At 39.9% G+C, this 21,057-nt stretch overlaps 1 protein-coding gene across 1 annotated transcript in view; it reads right to left on the bottom strand.

The window, feature by feature from the left end:
• Nucleotides 1-21,057, bottom strand: part of FREM1 (FRAS1 related extracellular matrix 1) — a 58,177-nt gene that overhangs the window by 14,384 nt on the left and 22,736 nt on the right. The window contains exons 17-28 of the mRNA XM_018070522.2: nucleotides 20,599-20,784; nucleotides 19,440-19,636; nucleotides 18,413-18,641; nucleotides 16,689-16,833; nucleotides 14,224-14,365; nucleotides 12,656-12,851; nucleotides 11,620-11,884; nucleotides 6,042-6,456; nucleotides 4,638-4,839; nucleotides 4,064-4,208; nucleotides 1,766-1,895; nucleotides 272-344 (exon numbers count right to left, since the gene is read on the bottom strand). Of these exons, the coding sequence (XP_017926011.1) occupies nucleotides 272-344; nucleotides 1,766-1,895; nucleotides 4,064-4,208; nucleotides 4,638-4,839; nucleotides 6,042-6,456; nucleotides 11,620-11,884; nucleotides 12,656-12,851; nucleotides 14,224-14,365; nucleotides 16,689-16,833; nucleotides 18,413-18,641; nucleotides 19,440-19,636; nucleotides 20,599-20,784 (2,325 nt within the window). The remainder of the gene's footprint in view (nucleotides 1-271; nucleotides 345-1,765; nucleotides 1,896-4,063; nucleotides 4,209-4,637; nucleotides 4,840-6,041; nucleotides 6,457-11,619; nucleotides 11,885-12,655; nucleotides 12,852-14,223; nucleotides 14,366-16,688; nucleotides 16,834-18,412; nucleotides 18,642-19,439; nucleotides 19,637-20,598; nucleotides 20,785-21,057) is intronic.

The following is a 21,057-nucleotide window of genomic DNA, read 5'->3' as shown; positions in this document are numbered from 1 at the left end:
AGTCCTCCCCAGCCTAGCTGTAGGGAGATTAGGAGTCGTCATTTCAGCACTTTTTGTATTTTAACTAATGTAAAGGGACCCTATACCATCTCACCCTAAGTATTAAGGATACTAATTCACAAAGGAAGCCCTTCCAGAAAATGAGTCCCAAGTGTCTTTAATACTATTTGGCTCCTCTGGTTAAAGATACGTAGCAGATTTCACTCTCCAAAGCAAGAGTTTACATTTTCTGTGAATTAATTTTAGAATTATTCTGTGCATTGGTTCATACCTGGATCAAACTGAACAAGCTTAGAGGGAGTCACTGTAAAGTCCTTTCCCAGCATAGCAGATATTTCATTGACCTGAGAAGAAATCAAGCAGTAAATGCCAAGCTGTGACCTGTTTCACCAAACCACAGCATTCTGCTGTGTGCTGAAGCTATTGTGCACCTCTTCAAGGAGTCTCAAATAGACAGGCCAACCCATACATGTGCTTCGGCTGGAAAAAAAGATAAAGACCTAAAGAATATATCTTGTGATGTACTACTGGCATTCTGTCCTTGCTCATGGCTTAAAATACACATCATCAAAAAAAAATTTGCTGATCTTATAATTTTGCCTCATTCCCTCTCACATTGCTACTTGACAGCACGAGGTGACACTGCTGTTCTCTGTGCCTGGGGACCCTGACATTACCTGGCCCCTGGACAGGCACATCCTGTCATCTCAGATAAGCAGCAACAACCTGGCCGCATTTTCTTATTTAGCCCTTTGTGATGTCTTGGAAGAAGTGTTTGTACACACAGCTGTCTGTCAGCCCCAAAGACTCTTTGGGATAGACAAGAACCCCTATATATGTAAATATAGGGACTCCAGCAACTACCTGAATTTTCATAGGGGATCACCAGAGGACAACAGTTTCCACACTTGAGTTCTTGATACTGGGATCAATTTCACTGGTCTGTTTAGTCTAGTGACAGAGTAGAATCACTCTGTCACTCTGTCTAGTGACAGAGTAGATCAGAGTCCATGAAGGATAGGACAGGATAGCCCCCAGTGGAGTCAATAGCAGAATACCCACTACCTTCAGTAGAAGAAAAAATCAAAATTGTGTTTCCAATCAGGGCTACAATCCTGAGAAACTGTGAGGGGAAGAAGTAGTATTTCTCTAGCAAGGGGAGATGGTAAAATCCTGGAAATTCCATTTTTATGAGGAAAGATAAAATTTGTGAAGGCAAGTTGCACAAAACCTGTTTTACAAAACTATAACGTGCAGGCTTCAGTCTAATTTTTTTGACAGTAGAGAAAGGCTGTCACTGAAGATATAGGGGTTTTTAAGACTTTTTCCTAGGTTAAGGGTAGTAGGGGGAGAAATGGGAAACGCTACCATGGCTGTGTAGTTGAAACCTCTATAGCTCCTGGGCTTCTCCAGCCTGAGTAGGGAAAACAAAAGCCCCAAGGCCCCACATTGCTCAAAGCCTGGATTTTTAAGTGGCAAATCCTGGAAACCAAGCTTCTGAGCACAGTGCCAGAGGAAACTGCCTGCTTTACTTTTCCATCAAAACTGAAATACTTCTCCAAAACATTCCAGGCTTGGTTAATCAGCATTTCTACTTAAAACTCAGGAAGTTTTGTCAGAAATATTTCAGACATCTGTGGTAGCAAGGACAATGTCCCAGTAAGTCTGGATTGAATCACATGGCCTACCTTTTAAGTCTGAGGAAGAAATTAGCAGGCTTACTTATTGCTAAGTTTACATTCAGGACATTGGTTTTTGACTTTACCTTCACAGTGATAAAGGCAGACTCTACTGAGTGTCCTGCCCTGGTGATTTTCAGAGACACCACTCCTACGCTCTCACACACTTCATATTCAGTCTGTTGCATTTCAATCCGAGACCACCTTAGCTCCAATCTGTGGGAGAGGAAGGAATGCAGGTGTGAAGCAAAGCCACCCACCAGCCACCCCCAGCCCTTGATTGTGTGAAGAGCCATTTCTCTCCGACTGTTGATTTAGCCAATACACATACTGAGTCTTTCAACATATGTGATTTAGCTGATTAGGAAGAGGCTGTAGTAAATCTTCCAGACCAACCCTCATCCACCCTAAACCAGGCCTGAACCTTGTTTCACAACCAAAGGGGTTCTGCAGGAAATTTGAGAAGAGCAGTTTATCTGTAACACCAAACAGGCCAAGACAAGCTATCACTTTTTTTCCTGCTTCCCTTTAGCCTTCTGGTTGTATTATACTCTCACTTCCCATTTTTTTGCTGCAATATCCTCCTTTCTGCCCACCTTCCTTCATTGATCCTCTACCTTTCCTCCTGTAGCATATAGAGCACGCTCTAAGACTTCACTGCCTCTGTGCCAGCACCCTCCCCACTCCCCTTACTTTACTACTCTGTGTACTTTGCTCTTCAACTCTTCACCCTGGCTGAGTTCAGGTGTTCCATACACTGAATTTTAGAATTGTTTATGGTGAGGGTGTGACTGAACCTCAGAAGATCGCATGCTGCACAGGGTAGTCAATAAAAATCTCACCTTTGTAAAAGCTGTGATAAAAATTATTGAGAGTCAGAGAGGAATGAAAGAGAGCGCAAAGAAAAAAAATGAGCTGAGCTACTTACAAAATAATTTGAAGTTTTCTAAAACCTTCTAGACCTTTCATGGTTGACTAGCTCTAACACCAGTGGAAGTTTCCTCCTGTCCTCCTTTATCCTCTGATGCTAATCTTGGGGGCAACCCATTTAGAAGCTGGTTTGCTTTATTTTTGCTAAAAAGGATGGATGTGCCAGATGTAGCCCAGCAGCATTCAGATAATAGCTGGGACATCAACAACAAATGAAATTTGTATTTTGAACCAGTGATCTTTAGATGATAAATAGCTTAAATAAAAAAGTATCTCACGAGCTTTTAAATCTAGTATTAAAATATTATTTTTTCACTTAAAGCCAAATTCCCCTTCAATCTACTAATGTATAACTTCACTGAAACTCCTATTTTCCATTAAAAAGAGCTTTTTTTTGCTCTCTTCCTAAAGTTGTGCTACACATTGGTACTCATAAACAAGAAGTCACACTTTACCATGAGAAGTGGCATCATATAATGGTGGTTTTAATATTGGTTCTTCTGTGAGCCAGCACAGAGCAGCTGGGCAGTGCTCAGGCTGTCCATGTTCAGATGTGTTTGTGTATGGGGACATCTTTTGGCACAGCCCATAACTGCCGAAGAGCTCCCTCCAGCTCTGCTTGAGCTCTGCTTGATCCCTGTCCTCTCTCAAGCCTGCGGGGAAGTGCTCTGCCCCTGGAGCCAGCTCTCTGCTCTTTTTCTTTCTCTATGAGTCTGGTTGGTGAGTGGCCAGTTTAGCCCAGGAAAATAGCATTGGTTATTTTTTTTGCCATTTTTATTACTTATTAAACAAGTTGATTTAACATTTAGTCCTATTTTCAGAAATTAACAGAAACATTGCCTATGCTGAAGGGCTACTCCTACTTAAAGCTTTTATCATCAAGCACAGTTCAGATGATATTCTAATTTTTCTATGGGAGGTTTACCATACGTCACAAGGAAATTTGGATAATATGCCTAATATAAGCAGTGGATGACAAAGAAGATGCTGTGTACTCTTCACCTCCTTTCAGTGCTCTTTTGCAGAAGTATGTCTCATAGCTTTATCACTTGAGAGCATCCCTTCCATTGCAATCTCAAGCTTGTGAAAAATGCACTACCACCAGCACAGGGCAAGAGTGACCTGCAGCTGCAGAGCCATGTTCATGACACAGTAATCCCATCCCTCAGCAGCCAGCATCTCAGATCTCCAAATGCCCAACTGCCACTTAGAGTAAACTCCATTTTCCTTTCCTAAGAGGCCCCAAAGGCCCTTGAGAACTATGACCCACTCTAAACTGGAGCTAACCCCTTATATTTCACCTCCTCGAGGGAAGAAAACCTCCTCTACTCCCACAAAGGCAATGGCAGTTTGAGGAGCAGCTATCTGTGTTCATGTCTGTGTGGCTCCAAGCCCAGCACCAGTTCGTGAGCCCCGGGGTGTGGTGAGCACATATCACAGAGGGTCGCAGCTACCTTTGGGGCCCTGCAGAGTTTCCTCTGGCATCCATGACTTGAAACTCAAAGTTGTCAGAATTCACTTCCTGTGACAGGTTGATGACATAAAGTATGATTTTGTTGTTTAAATCCTTTTGGCTAAACCCTTCCCGAATGAGTCCACCTGGGAAAGACGAGTAATATGCAGATGCATCAAAAATCTCTTAATAACAGCTTATATAAACTCTTTTCAACGTTTTTGTTGAAAATCTGAACTTACAGAAAAGTGGTTTTATACCTAAACATCAACATCCCAGTCCATTATAAGCCCAGTTGTTTTCTGTGTGACATCTTTATCAAAAGGCCAAGTTTGATATTAATCTTTTTTTTTCTTGATACAAACAAAAAATAGTTTCCCAACAGAAGACACTAACGATAATCTCATAATGAATATGAGACTCAGGTTTCATAATAAAAGTTTTTTTACTGCATTCAAAGTTTGCCCAAAGTTTGCTAAGAAATTTTGATTCCTTCTGTAAAGCAAACATTAACAGGGTAGGTTTTGGGGTCTGGTCTGCTAGTCCCAAAATACAGAGCATATAGAAGAAATCACCTGTTGTTGTATTTTCCAGGTAGCCATAATGAGGACCTTGCAAAATCTTAAAAATTATTTTGTCATCTTCTGTATTGGGGTCAGATGCCTTCAGGGACCTGGCAGTAATATAGATCCCATAATTGCCATTATTCAGCAGTTCCACATCAGAAAAGCAATGGAGATGAATAATTTTTGGTGCCATTTTGTCCAAATGATCCACCTAAATCAAAGTTAAACATTCATTTTACAGCATCAGGACATTCTCTGTCCTACTTTTGCTGAAAGCACAGTAGCCGGCTCAGGGTGACAATAGCCACTTTGGCTCACAGTCTGCTGCAGATATCTGATTTCCAGTTAAGTTCTGTTTCACATGAGAAGTTTCCAGGCCCGGATTGCCCATCACTTGCCATTAGCAGCAGGTTACAGAACACCTGGGGAGGGTAACACAAATTCCCTGTGCCTCTGCCCTGATGTCCCACACTCCCCATAGTCCTTCTCATTTTTCATGTGATTTTCTACATAGCAAAAGGTAACTTCAGCAAAGGTTTGTCACCTCTGTTTTACAGTAACAGGCATGGAAACCTAAGGATTATGATAATCACGGTAATAGACATGGCTAATGTCTCCTCAAATCTGTTCCACCTTTCACAACTTCTGATGAACATGCTAGCATTCCACACTGATTGTTGCTGTTCCCATATCTCACCCCCTGCTGAAATTGCACTCTTCGTAACTTGAAACTTTGTCATCAGGAAATGTTGGCAGCCTACTTATTAGTATCAGTGTTTTGAAACATCCAGAATTTTGACATACAATGCAACTAGGCCTACTTCATGCACTGAAACATGCCAGCTACACGCAAGGAATCATAGCAAATACATCTGAGCGCATGACAAAGTGTAAAGAACTGACAATGGAGGAAATGGGAACTAAACAGAAAGATTCTAGCAAAGAAAGGAAGAATCACAGCAGGCATCTTACAAAAAACCAGAAGACAGGCTCCCTGGTTGTGGAAGCAAAGTGGCTGTAATTCAAGAGTCCTGTGACATGAAGATCAACAGTTACCCTTGCATCTCTCATGTGCAAGTCACAGGGTCAGGCATCAAGTGGGAAAGCAGAGCAGGAAGAAGTTCAATATTTCCCAAAGCTGGTCTCAACTATATAGTTGAGATTTCTATGTAAAATATTTTAGTGTTTAAGTATTACATGTATAAGTATCTACTTGTTTATGTTTACGCATTGTGTCAAGTATTTCATTCTCCATGTTAATTATTCATGGAACACAGGAAGCAAACATTGTAGCTGAAAAATACCTCAGTTAAATCATAGGTTGCAGCAAGTATCAGTTCTCATAAAAATTACTACATTTTTGAGCTTTTCATGCTATTTATCCCTTTAAAGTAGGCCTGTGGTCACACTTGCCTGAATGGTGAATGCCACTGGCTCGGTCTGCACTCTCCCATTCACGATGAAGCCTTGATTAGTCCTATCTGTGGCAACAAATGTAAATCTGTCCATCTGGGAATCCCCACCTCGGTGCTTGTATGCAACATCCCTGTTGTCCACATCTTGCTGTGTGAAATTGTACTGCAGTAGCACAGCCCCACGGTAATAGAGGTGACCATATTGGGGGAGCTGAGCCAAGAGGAAGGTAAGGTTTTCTTTGGCAGTGTCTGGGTCTGAAAGCTGCAGGACATCAGGAGAGAGAAGTGCCATAGCACCTTCCATTGTTTTTAACCCCATGTTCCTAGATAGTGTGGGCAAAGCTTGGTCAAGTGCTTCCAAGGAGATTATGAATGTCCCATTCTTAGTCCTCAGTCCATTGCTGATGGTGAATCTGGTAAAGAGAGGCAAGATAGTCTTCAGCATCTGTTCTTGATTCACCATGTACTGAAATGAAATGATAATGCAGACCTTTACTACAGGACTTGCCTGTGTTGATACTGCAAAAGTAGTAGAGCTGGACTGAGCTCAAACCCAGACAGTGGATGGAGTGGATGTAAAACTTTAAAAAGTAAAAGTAGATGGCCAGGTATTTCACAAGAGTTATAATGCACCTCAGTACTTGCCAGAGGAATGTCTTTGAGGATAAACAGTCATAACAGAGTTGACCTAATCTTCTAGCTCAGATACAGATGGAGCAGAACTAAAATGATGGGCTGGCTGGGGGACTTATTGTAGCCTCTGGTATAAATACACATTGTACACATCCTTAAATGTATCTCCACTTGGTTACCTGGCAGTAGCACCTGCCAGTGAAAGTGTTGGCTTTGTCTACAACATATAGAAAGAGGTATGTAAAGTATAAGATCTGCCTGGACAAGGGTCTATTTTTGGTTTGTTTAGGTTTTGGGGGTTTTTTCTGGTCACTGTTACAAATCTTTTCCACCCAGTAGCCCAAAATTATTTGAAAAACCAAGCTGGAGAAAGATTCATCCTCATCCCGCTTTACGGGTTTGTTTAGGCACTAACCACATCTGTAAATTTCTGTATATTCAGAGGAACTATTTATGTTTCTTTACAAAACTCAAGTAAGGTTTCACTAAAATACTAAGGTATTGGGCAGAACTGTACAAGTTGCCAGGGTAGTTTTAAAAATACCTATACCATATATTTATCAAATGGTCATATCTGCAAAATTCTGGTTCTGTACTGGGAATTTCTATTAATATCAACACAGTTTCTTGTTTCTGTCAAGAAGTAATGTTTCTTTAGATATACTAAAGATTTGATTATGCTCTACAGTTAGATTTCCTTTCAAAAAGAAAAGAAAAGATAAAGGTGTCAAAGGCTGGAGAGAAAATCTGTTGGAAGCTGTGCTGGTTAATGTTATTCATAGTCACTAGTATAGGGCTGTGGTTTTGATTTGTGCTGGAAATAGTGTTGATAAAACAAGGATATTTTGGTTTTGTTACTGATGAGCAGCACTTGCACAGCCTCAAGGTCTTTTCTGCCCCTCACACTGCCCTACCAGTGAGTAGGCTGGGGGTACACAAGCAGTTGGGAGGGGACACAGCCAGGACAGCTGACCTCAACTGACCCAAAGGATATCCCCAGACCATATGGTGTCTTGCGTAGTGTATAGAGCTGAGGGAAGAAGAAGGAATGAGGAGATGTTTGGAGTGGTGGCATTTGTCTTCCCAAGTCATTGTTATGCATGATGGAACTCTTGCTTTCCTGGGGATGGCTGAACACCTGCCTGCTCATGGGAAGTGAATGAATTCCTTGGTTTGTTTTGCTTGTGAGTGCAGCTTTCACTTTACTTATTAAACAGTCTTTATCTCAACCCAGGAGTTTTCTCACTTTCATTCTTCCAATTCTCTCCTCCATCCTATCAGGCAGGGAGTGAGCAAGCAGCTGCATGGGGCTTTGTTGCCGGCTGGGATTAAACCACGACAGAAGCCTACCAGCTGGGTATGGGCTTTTGCCATACAACTGACAGCATGGTCTGCAGAAATTTATTATCAAATTTAGTGGTGGATAAAAATAAGGAGAAAACCAATCTTTTAGCCTTCAAAATTCATCCTAGATTTCATTGTCAAGACCATTAATTAAGTATTTTTTCTGAAAGGAATTACACGGAACATTGTCATGCCTATAACAAAAACTTTTGAGTGTATATGAAACTAAAAATGGCTTTGCAAATATCTCACGATCCTACATGTTCCATCAACAAACAGTATGCATGAGTTACCTGTCTTTCTACATAAATTTCAGTGATTATGCTGCACAGTACATGCAAAACCATTTTGGAAAGTGGTTTTCACACAGGTTTGTGTTCTGCCTGATCCAAAATGGATCTGCTTTGCAAAGAAATTTGCTTGTGGTAGAGTGGGACAGTTGTTTCAGACTGTATGAGGGCCAGCCTGGCTGGCTTCTTTCCACCTAGCCCTCTTCTACCATACATAAGTGAAATGGAGACTGGCTAACATTTAGGTAGATTATCTGTTTCCTCTTGTTCTCTTGACTGCAGACCTTGAAGATGTGTTTAAAAAAATTACAGGGTCAACACCTGTTTCGTGCCTCAAATGTGAGTGGCTTTCAGTAGGTCATGATGAAGCTTACTGTGTTACACAGACTGTCTATCTAAAACTCCTCACTGCCTTCATCAACGCTGGATGATTAGGGCTTGATCAACTTGTCAACTGGCAGTGTGCCATGAAACAGATGGGAATGAGTATAGGCAGACCAGGGACTATATAGCAGTTAGAAATATGTTTACTGAGGATGGTATTCCCAGCTGGGAACCTAGAGACATCTGTCTGCACTGACCTAATGCTATTGTACCAATGGGAAAGGGGTTCTGCTATTAGTAAGCTATCTGAAATCAAATACAAAACTAGAATAATGATGATAAATACTATGCTAAGGGGAAAAAAAGGGTAAAACACCTTTAGTCAATACCTTAAATCTTCTCTCAAAAATTCTGAAAGATTGAAGCAGGTCAGTTCCTCTCATTCTTTTGATGGCTGTAAAGTAATTTGGATGATGTCTCAAAAATATTTAAGTGAAAGATTTAGATAAGTTCACATAACTGAAGATTCATCCAGTCTTCTACAGAATACCAGATAGGAACAAACCTCCTAGTTATATACATCAGGCTGAAATTTACAATGCAAATTTCATTCACCATTCAGTTTCACAGGTGATGAAACTGCCGGTGCCCAAGACGACCTTTTTCTGCACTTTGGGAGATATTGGTTGTTTATTTCTGGTTTATGTCTGCTTCATTATTTCCTCAGAAATGGAGAGCAGCCAGTATTCTCCTCATTCTGATGAAATTTAGGGGACAACTCCCAGGCCCAGTTTGGAGGACATGTTGCATGGTTTGATTTCACCCCTACCAACATTTCATGCTTTCTGCAGTTTGATGGCAATGGAGTTGGCTAGAGGACCTACCATCTGTCATGGCATTTAAAAGATAAAAATGGAATCATAAATAGTGCCAACTCATTACAAAATTGAGCCAGCATGTCAAAACGGAGAACATTAGCATGTTCTTTTAGTATCCTGCTGCCAGCATCTGATGTCAGATTGCTAATCACTTGAAGTCGTCTGTCCAAACAAGCTCTGCCAAATCTTTCTTCCAGGCCAGCAGCACCAAACAATACAGGTAAATTTATGTCTGAAGTAAGCACTTTAGTGGGAAGTAAAAATCTGGTCACTTAATTCCTCCTCCTGCCATAATTACCCATATAATTAATGTAACCATTCCGTGTTGAAATAATAATAATAATAATAATAATAATAATAATAATAATAATAATAATAATATTCTGCCAGAATATTTCTATGTCTACACAAAACCAAATGTCTTTCCAAATGATAACATCAAGAAAAATAATTATTGTGATTAAAATAGTTATCAAATATCAATAGTTATCAGATATCAATATTTATTAAAACATTATTTTTATAAGGCTGACTTTCTAGTTTGATTCTTAGTGATTGGCCTAAACATTGGGTTTATCCACATTCCTAGAGTTTTTTGATCTGCTTCCATTAGTGTGATATGGAAGTCATACCTATACAAGCCACACAAGCCACTACTACGCTGCCCAAACTAGGATTGGCATGACTGTGACCTGACTTGCCTAAGCTGATTCTAGTTTTGGTCAAAGTGTTTCACGATCAAGAAACATAAAATCTGGGAAAAACTGTTCACTTTTTCTGCTGTGAGTACAAGTGGATCAGACAAACCTCCTAACTAGAATTTCTACCACATTGAATTTAGTGGAAGGGATAGTTTTAAATGTTTGATTTGAGAAAAGTTTCAAATTTACTTTTGCTTTAAGTATAGATAATGTCACCTGAGCTGTCCCAGTATCATAGGGAGGTTTATTTGATGTCTCCAGGCCCCTCTTGCTTGACTTCCCTGCAAAAAAGCTCTCTAACTGGATGATGCAACATGTTTTTGAATCTTCATCATGTATCACAGAAAAAGCCATTCAGATCAGGAATCCATTAATAAGAGTGTGTAAAAAAAGGGTTTTTTTCTGAATTGCAGCTCTTAGGAGCTAAGTCTTTCATTTTGCTTAGTTACAAATGAAAAACAATAAACTCTTAATTTTGAAATTTACAGTAAGTCTATTTTCTGTCAAAAGCTGTTTTCAGAGGAAATTACCAATGCTAGCAAGAAGCATTCTTCCTTTAGAAATATTATCCTTATTTCTGAGCTTTTCTTTACCCTGAAATTGATCTCTTTTACAAAGCTGTCTGCAAGACTTTGAGCAGCAATACATCTACTCTTTATGTGATGATAACTCATTACATCATTCCACTTTATAAGCAAGGGAGGTTAATTTAAGAACAAAATAAGGAAATACTTTAGGAATGCATCTAGAATAAACTGTTCTCAGAGAAAGGTTTCAGAACCAGATGAAAATAAACTTGAATATCATTAGGTTGCTTAACTGGGCCTATAGGTAAACCTAATGGGTTTACCCCAAGAATTCAAGTGTCTACATGAATTTCTGAGCTATTGTGGTGTCAAAATAGATTAGGAGAACTGGTTTTCATTATGTTCAAGAACTACTTATGAATTCGAAAAGCCCAAAACTTAATGAATATGATAAATAAGAATAGACAAGGAAGCTATTGTTTAATACCTGAATGGATCAGTTTTACAGCATCCAGCTGTGGCAAGAAACCAAAGGAAAATTCCACAAAGTACATTCTTAGTCTTTCTCTCCCACTTAAATCTTGACAGCTGTGTAGCCTGAATGCTATAATAATGTTGAAGCTAGTATAATTAAGTAAATATGGCTCTGGCTATGTTTTCAGCATTAATGACAAAATGCATAATGTGACAAAGCAGTCACAACTACAACGTACTGTATAAGCAATATATTTGCTATATAAATATTGACAATTCACATAGATATTCCAGCTCTTTTTAATAATTTGGTTTGGGATTTTTTTTGTTTGTTTTGTGCAAAATTTTTAAATACCCCCAAAAATTCAAGGGGAAGAGTTTGGGGGATGGGGTCATATACCTTACCTGAATGTATCTTCAAGAACAGCTGCTTTTGTGCTGTGAACGTAGCAGACAATCTGTCGTGCTATATCCATTTGACTGAAATTTGTAATGGGGATGCCAGGATAGCTGACATATTCTATTTGTCCATATTGGGGTGGGGAGGTTATCACATAAAGGAGCTCCTCTGGCTTGTCAGTCCCATCCAGTGCAAGGAGGACATTGGTTGTGATGTAGCCATGATCTCCTTTTGGCACTCTGAGGAGTTTCATAAAAACTGCAATGTCTCCTGCAGGATAGACAAAGCAACACTAAAATTGCCATAATGAACTTGTTGATCTCTTGTGCATTATTTAGCCACAGGCAAGCCATCACCAGTAGAAAAATCGCAGGACTGTAGGATTATAGAGAAATTCAGCCTGAAAGGGACTTAAAGATGTCTTTAGTACAACCTTCTGCTCAAAGCAGGGTCAGCTGTGAGACCAGCCATAACCACATTGCTTGGGGCTTTATCCCATTGAAAACTGCCAAGGATGAAGAGAGTACAACTTCTTTTGACTATTCTTCCAGTCTTAGCAATGTCAGGTTAACCTTTAGCTTTCTAATAGGGATGCGATAAAAGAAGAGAGACCATAAGACTGTAGACTAAAGAGAGAGAAGAAGACAGAGCTCTGTCTATCTGTCTGGGAGACAGAGCTGTTTCCAAACAGTCTTTTGCCTACCCTTTTACATTCTTGCCATTTTTCTTTGCTTTGATTTACTCAGACATAAAGCTATTTTCTAAAGCGTATTTTCAGCTCAATTTCAAAAGTAGCTGGGAGTCCTGGGAGGCAAGGTGCAACACGTTGCCATCAGCAGTGCCTTTTCAAATCCCAGGACCACTTCTTCACCAGCAGGAACATCAAGGCTCTGGCCAACAGTGAAATCCAAGCAGTCAGACTTACAGGATCTGCAGAGAGACTTGCCAGGGGCCTATATAGTGCTCAGGAAAGGATCAGAACACATACTCAAATATCTTTGTTTCAGAAACAGGCACTGTAAAACTCTGGTAGATGTTTACCCTTTTCCATGTCCTTGACATTTATGTAGAAGTCCACAGCTGGGGATCTGTTGTACCCATCCCAGAGGTAAAACGTGAAGCTGTCTTGGTTCTTGGACCCTACAGCTCCTGTATGGACATATCTCACAAGGTTCATATCCAGCTCTTCCTGAGTGCATGTCATTCCAGTTCGGAGAGTCACCCAGCCTTGTCCTACCTGGAAAGAACAAACATCCTTCATTAAATAGATAGTTTCCCAGGCATCCTTCCCAGTTAATTGTGTTTCTTTTTAGTTATGTACACTGTTAGTGGCAGCTACTTGGCTTCACTTCTAAGATATAGACTCTTTCCTCATAGTATGTTTTGAAGGGCAGCAAATAGCTGGAGTTGTTTCCAAGCAGATATAAGGCTGGAGAAAATACAGTGATAATTAATAAAACAGAGTAATACGGAGTTTAGGCACTTCTACTATAGGAAATAAATTCCTGTACACTTCTCATTAATACACCAACAAGATGAAAATGAAATGGTCCCTGACTCAGCTTGCTATGTTTTCTATTTCTTAATTTCACAAAGCTGCTCTTGGTTCTACCCAAAATCATCCCTGAAAGGATGTCAGAAATGAACCTATGGGGAACTTCAGGGAAGCGCAGAAATTTAGCACCCCAGAGGTCCTCAGCTGCAAAAAAATTAACTATCCTATAAAATTTCCTGCTTTTCTGGAAAAAGTGTCATACCCTAAGTTGGACTGATCCACGTAGTTGACATTTAGTCTGCAGGAACAGCATTACTAGCTTTGGGGCAAAGGTTATCAAGGACAGAGAGCTTAGATATATGCGTGTACCCTACATGTTCAAATTGACAGACTCCAGTTAGTAGCTGCCTCTCACCTCAGTATACGGGACCCCTTTAATTCACAAGTCTTGTGTGATCCACAGATCCATGTAGGGATCCAAAATCAAAATACTTTCCAAGGTCAGGGGTTTTAGAAGTGGATTTTTTTTCTTTTCTATATGCATGCAATTTAAAAGAGGCATTTTTTTCTATCTTGGTTCCTCTTGCTTGTCTTCAGTCATCTCTCCTTCCATTTCTAATCTTATTTTTTGCCTTTCCTCTTGCTATACCCTTTCCATCTTCTTTCCCCTTCCTTCCTCTCATACTCTTTTTCTAACTCATGAGTTATTACTCACTCTTCCACATACAACTCCCTCTGTGCTTTCTGAACACTGAAGTAAAGGTTTATTTTGATTTGGTTTTTATCAAGGACTTTCCCCTCTGCCCTCTCCCAGCTTTGATGCTTGATTTTCCCCTTAGTGGGCTGATTATCCCAGCATCTCTCTCCACTGTCACCTCAGATGATCTGCCATGCTTTTCACTCTCCTCCTATTGAAGATCTGGGCTTTTAGTGTCAAAGCCTCTGGGAGAGCACCATTCTTTGATTTAAATGTTCCTTCAACAGTCAAACTGGCCACAGCTGTCTACATCAAAATATGACAGACATTTGGGAGAAAAGGAAGATGAACTTCATTCTAGCCTAAAAAGAAAGAGTTCTTTGCATGCCTGCTTTTTGTTGAAGTACAAAGACTAACCTTGAGCTGAAGCTGACCATTTTCTGGAAGTCTTTCAAAGAAGTAGTAAATTCTCTCCCTGGGGGTATCTTTATCTTCCGCTGACAGAACAGCACTAGAAACTATTCGAGTTTCACCTATATTCACCTCTATATCATTCTTCCTGCAAAAAATAAAAGTAATGTATTGATGCAATAAAAGGAACCTTTTCAACATGTGATTTCTCTGCCAGGAATATGGATTACCCAGATGTTGACAGAAATGACAACTGCAAAAAGAATAGAAGGGGTGTGTGCCTATTTCAGCTCAAAAGAGAAAAAAAAAGCAGTGTAGGCAACCTTCTCCTTACAATGGTGAAAAACAACAAAGCAGACACTTACAACAAACTGGGATTTACTACGTCTGTCTTATTCCCCTTCTGTTTACCGTCATACAATTTGTAAGAAGAGGACAATGTAAACAAATAGGCTGCTTTATACAGTACTACTACTACAGACCACAGCAATATTGGCTCTAATGTTCACTAGGGAAAAGACTGACTTTCAAATAACTAGTATTTTACTGTTCACCTTTACTTATAAGAGACACAATAAAGGTCTAACTGGCTTCTTCTGTATGCTCCTTCTAGCACCCACATCTCATCTCGAGAAGAAGTTCTCAAGGGAATGTGTGAAAGCTTTACATTCCCCAAGGGCACTCCCTGCTTTAGGATGCAAGCCAAGAGGTGACAAATTGAGCGTCTGGCAATCACTGTGAATAAGAGGCACTGTTTGCCAGCCAAAAATATCCCATCCCAAGTTCTTCAGTCTGTAACTAATGGAGATGAGAACTGAAAATCCCTGAGGTGGAAAGGGCTCCCAGATCAAAAGGTGAGAAAAAGCTTACAGGTATTGTCAAATGGTCACCTAGAAAACACTGCAGTACCTTAAGGAAGTTTGCACCCCACAGTAAAGATGTGGAGACCGAATGTGGCAGCTAAACCACTTCAGTGCCAAACTGAATGTTTCCTTAAAGCACTTACTACTTAACTACTGGCAGCATACCTCATCTCAGTGGAAGAGTAACAGGAATGAGGCAGTAACTTCATAAAGAAATAGCTATTTTGCAAGTAGATGGCTCACTCTGTGCTACTGTTCACCATAGAAATGGCAAATGGTGAGACCTAACATCGCCAGACAAGGCAGCAACAGTTTCTGGATCTAGCTGGGCAAAGCTAAAATCACTCGACTTCTTGCATTCATCATCTTCTTTCAGAGAGAAAGGGTGGAAAATGACATCAATCTATAGCACATGAGGAACAAATAGACAATTATCAGTAATTATCACTACACCATATATGAATACATAAACTGTACGCTTTATTCTAACAAAAAAATGGATGTTCTCTTGTTAGCATTATGTGGTCACTGATAATCTTTCAACTAAAAAAACTAACATTTGTTATTGCAGGAAGCTCTACATGGTAAACAAAACATAAAAAATTCTTTTCAATGGGAAATATAAGTCTGATCTGAAAATAGGCCAAATATTCTAAGGGATCAAAAATTTCCACTTTAGTGGCAGCCTGCTTAACAGGTTGCAAGTTGTTTCTGAAATGCAAACATCAGAGGTTCAGACCTATACCCCTGACACCTTTGGGCTCTAAGCTTCCCATCTGCCTGTCTGGGGCTGGAAAACAGTCACAAGGATGGAGGCCCTGATGTTCTGTGACAAGTTATCAGTTAAAAAAATGGGGATCCCAAGAGATGAGCTCCTTTTTAAAATGTCCAGGAGGTTTGGCTCTCTTGATGCCAGCTGCCTGTCTACAAATGATCTGCCAGGCAATTTCTGATCATGTCTAATTCATTTATGACCCTTAGTTTTGAAGCATAAGGGAAGTTAGTGTGTACCTTTCCACAAGTTGAATTATGGTTGAGCTTTAGAATATATAGAAGAAGAGAATCATTCATCTGAAAGCCTTTCCCATGCATCAATTTTGTGGATTCTTTCATGCCAAAATCCAGAGTTGCTTTCAGAGAGGCATTTTAGGCAGGTGTTTTTCTCAGGGAAAGGGAATACAGTACCACGGTGGTCAAGGTTCAGCAGAGGTGCATGAAGATCAGGGGGGTCTGGCAAACGTTTTGAAGCAACTTGTGAAAGATGCAACAAGCATGTTCCCCCACCACCACTCCTTTTTTTTTTTTTTCACTCCATTTAATATTGATCAACATTAAAGCATGCTATTCTTTCATTAATTTTTTTTTTTAAACAGGCTGATAAGGACCTAGATTGGCGTCAGTCTGTGACTAGTTATGGCTTCTTCTTGCAATCAGTCACCGAGGACATGGTTTGATGGTGAACATGGTAGGGTACTAGTTAACAGTTGGACTTGGTGATCTTAAAGGTCTATTCTGACCTTAAGGATTCTATGATTTGCTGTTTTGATCACTTTTCCATCGTTTTGTCTGAACACATTCTTCTGTCAGAGACAGGAACATGTGACTTACTTGCTCAGCAGTGGTTTCTCATCATTAACTGGAATGACCTTTACTGAAATGGTTCTGAGGACTTTATGTTTTCCATCTGATAGCTGGATTTTAAAGCTGTCAGTGAGGTTTTCAGAGTTGTCATGCATGTACATCAGCTTCATTCCTATATGGGTTGGGAAGGGGGAGAAAAAGAAGAGAGAAAGAGAGGGAGAGACACACAAAGAGAGAGAGAGAGAGAGAGAGAGAGAGAGAGAAATAGAAAATAAAACTAAATCTGACTCCTGCAAAATATGTCACATCATTTCACTCTGCTTCTATCACTCTTCTTCTATCTCCCTCCCCTATGCCCTGGTCAACGTAAACTTGCTTTCAGCTACCAGAAGTTTGGTAAGCCACTGCTGTTAATTAATCTAACAACATACTATTGAGTCAAAGTCACCAGTCTGACCTAAGTAAGAAGTGACTCTCTTCCAAAAGAGGTCTCAGTCAATCTGAAAAAGACACATTCTTCTCTTCTCCACATTCCAAATAACTTTGACTATAGAGAGAGTGAGATTGTCAGGCAACACTTTTCTGTGCTCTAAATAATCCTCAAGAAGCTTTAAGGAAGCATTGGGAAGGACAGCTGGCCTTGTGTCTATGACCATGTACAGTCAGAAGTTCTGAGCTGGAGGTGGCTTGTTCACCGTTGTGGACAGCAAAAGGGAGAGAACAGCCAAGGAAGAGAGTCAAAACTAGGATTTGGGAAGGCTGAGGAATTTGAGGTGGACACTTGATATTTCTCAATGTTCACATTAGACAGGCAGAGAGACAAAAAAATCTTTCCTCGTTTTTTTGAGGGCTGAACTGAAATTTGAGTGGCAGTATTGAGTTCATGTCTTTCTTTATATTGATAGATTCCACATTTCACTAAATAGCCACAGTCTATCTAGTGAAGAATCTATTATATTCTTGGCAGTGTTAAATAGAATTTTTGATTACATGTACTAGAAAGGGATTTGCGGCTTCAAAGCAGGTTGACTGATCATGCTAAGCTACAGACCCCCAGTTCACACCTTTATTGTTAGACATATGGAGGTATATCACAGTCTTTCAATATCTAAAGGAGGCTTATAGGAAAGATTTTTTACCAATGCCTGTAGTGACACGAGGGGCATGAGTTTTAAACTGAAAGGAGGTAGGATTAGGTTGGACATGAGAAAAAAAGGATTCAAAATAAGGTGGTGAGACACTGGAACAGTTTGTCTAGATTAGTTGTGGAGGCCATGTCCCTGGAAGTGTTCAAGGTCATGTTGAACAGGGCTTTGGGCATCTTGGTCTAGTGGAAGATGGCAGGGTATGTGGACTAGGTGCTCCTTAAAGGTCCCTTCCAACCCAATGATTCTACGGTTCTGTGATCACTTAGAGAAATACTTAAACCCAAGATCAGTTAATGTGTCTCTGCTGTCTCTGTTTTAGGTGCTGTCAAACATTTAGAAATCTGCTTGATGATATGTTACATTATTCCCTTTTTTTCCCCAAGGCATATTACTATCCTTTCTGACACATAGGTCTCTCAGGATGATTTTATTGATAGATCCTAGAAACAATAGACAACAACAGCAATATGTCAACTTCCATTACCAAACACTGTCTGGAAAATACATAAGGCAAGTGCATAAATAAGTGATGAAAGTTTCTTAGTGTGCCACTTGCCTCATTAAAGAAATGAAAGACCAATGTCAGAAGAATGCTGCACCTACCATTCTTCAGTAGCTCCATGGAAAAGTCATGAACAAGCAACCCATGGCTGTGGTGATTGTGGTTAATTAACTGTTTATAGTGTAGAATATCATTGCCATGGATTCCATTAATAAGGAATCCGTACCAGGGCCTCTGCACAACCCTAAATACCAAATGGTCTTGAGGTACATCCAGGTCAATCGCATTGATAACCGAGAGATCCAGCTCTTTCATCTCCCCTTCTTGAACCTGAACATGAAAGAAAAAATATCCAATCCTTTTACATAAAAGGAAATAATAGAATTTCATCGTGGTTTCCTAAGTAGGGGCAAGTGTATCTCTTTGTTTCCTCCACCCCTTTCCCAGTAGCTTTTTGACCTGGCTACTGATTTCAACCAGTTTAAGAGACATAGAGAAGTAAATGGCTACAGTGATGAAAAGAGAATTTGAGATGAGTTCATATATGCCCCAATTAAACAAAAAGATGTTAGATAAGTCAGTGTCAAATCAAGTGCTCAGAAATGCACAAAGGAGAAAGCCTTTAAATACATAAATATATCTAAAAATACAGATGCATATAAATTTATGCATATACATGCACTTTTTACTTTACAGTAAGATTAGCTAACACTGCCCTAGAATGGTGCTCACAGAGTGATTTATATGAAAAACAACCTTCAGAGAGGAGAAAAGCTATGCCAGGAACAAAAAAATACTCTGTGGAAAAATTGTAAAAGCTCTTGAGAAACCATAAGAAGCATAAAGATATTTCTGTTTTCTAGATGACTTATTTGTTTAAAGATTTGAACCTTTTCTTTTACTTAACTGCAGATTTTCAGAAAAAGCTATGAACTGCTTCTATCCCACTGAAGCTCTGTCTAGCAGGTTTACATAAGATTTAGCTGGGCTGTTTCCTGAACTAGGCTGACTACACAAAGAAGGGGAAAGTTGCAGAGGAACAGGAGTCAGAACAATGTTCTTATTGATATTAAAGAGTCTCTTCTGTTTAAAATAATTCTATGACAGGCATTTTGCTTATTTCCTTACAGTAATATTCCTGGCTATGAATTCTGGGACTTCGTCATTGGTTGGGGTGATCAGCACAAAAAATGGAGTCTCTGCTGAGCGATGCAACCCATCAGTGACATAAAGTACAAACTTGTCCTCTGTTGGCTCCATTCGCATATGCCTGGCTTGTACATAGTTTATATTCATGGCTTTCAGGTGCTTCAGCTGAAACGAAGCTAGAGATTTTAAAAAGAAAGAGTTAGCACAATCTTTTCCTGCCCTCTAGTCATATATATCATAAAAAAACTTTGAAACTGTCCTTTTTCAAAGAATAAATAGCTTGGATAAGTTCTCAGTCGTTTTTTGGCTCTAAGAGTTAGTTACACTGCAGGACACATGCCCCTCCCCAAAACAAAAATACATCATTCTGCTTCTGGTGGGACTGTACATATTCATACTTCTCAGTTTCATCTGAAAAACCGAGCCCACATAAAAACAATTCAAAATAACAAGTAGGAAAAGGTCTAAGGTCCATGATTCCTTGGCAGTGCTAGGTTAATGGTTGGAACTGATGGTCTTTTCCAAGCTAAATGATTCTATGATTGTATGATTCTCATTACACTGTTTTTTGACCTACTGATGAGAAAAATGGGGATAAAAGGCTCAGTGATTACAGGTTTCCAGCTCAAGAAACTGGTAAAAGCCGGTAGCATTACAAAGCATGACACAATCCATTCTGCTGATGGTGAAACGATGTTTGAAAGTGGGCAAGGGAAGAGACCCAAGTCAACCACCGTCTCTATCGCCTTTGTAACTTTGCCTTGGAAACCCATATGAGACCTGGTTTACTACACTTAAATGACAAATGTATTGGTGAAGGGACATGTGGGAGATTTTCATGGGGGAGTGAAGTGAGAGGCAGGAAGAGCAGATTAATGTCCTATATTGCCACTTCTAATAGACTGCAGCTGGAATGCATAAAACAAGGCTTGGCTTGTTTATTTCAAGAGCCAATTTTTCACATTTGCAGGGCTGCAGTCTCCCTTTGAACTCCACCCACACAGTCCCACTGCTCTTCATTTGCCAGCACCTGCTTCCCTAAATGAACCCATATTAATGCCCACACCTGCAGCTGCACCACCAGAGCCCACAGCACAGCCCTCCATCTGCTTGATTACCACTAATTGTTAAGACTTACCTATACTTATTCCAATGTTGCTCTTCTCAAACCCAGGAGAAGGCAGTATATTTTCAATGTAACCAAACTGGGGAGGAGAAACCAACACAAACTCTAAGTCATCTGCAGTGGTGTCAGGGTCAGTGGCAAACAAGTGGTTGGTTGTAAGGACTGCGGAGGAGCCCTCCTCCACCACAAAACTTGCACCTGCACACAAACAATATGATACTCATTATTGCTTATTTAGCTCATTTCACTGTTGTTTTTGTTAACAAGAGTGGAAATAATAACTAAGGGGGGAAATACAACAAATGCTTAGTTACTGGAGGGTTTTGGTTTAGAATCTTTTTCTCTTCTTTCGCTGACAGCTCTGCTCTTGCTATCACAGAAGTAGAGAAGAAGAGGATCATGAAATTATTTTACTGATAAGTTATTAGGTATGGTTTATATACTGCTCAAAATCAGCAGTTACCTCTGTTT

This window comes from Manacus vitellinus, unplaced genomic scaffold (assembly GCF_001715985.3).
Source record: "Manacus vitellinus isolate BGI_N305 unplaced genomic scaffold, ASM171598v3 scaffold_18_pilon, whole genome shotgun sequence".
NCBI classification, from domain to species: domain Eukaryota; kingdom Metazoa; phylum Chordata; class Aves; order Passeriformes; family Pipridae; genus Manacus; species Manacus vitellinus.
Note: the sequence above shows the minus strand (reverse complement) of the source record. Positions and strands in the feature narration are given on the sequence as shown.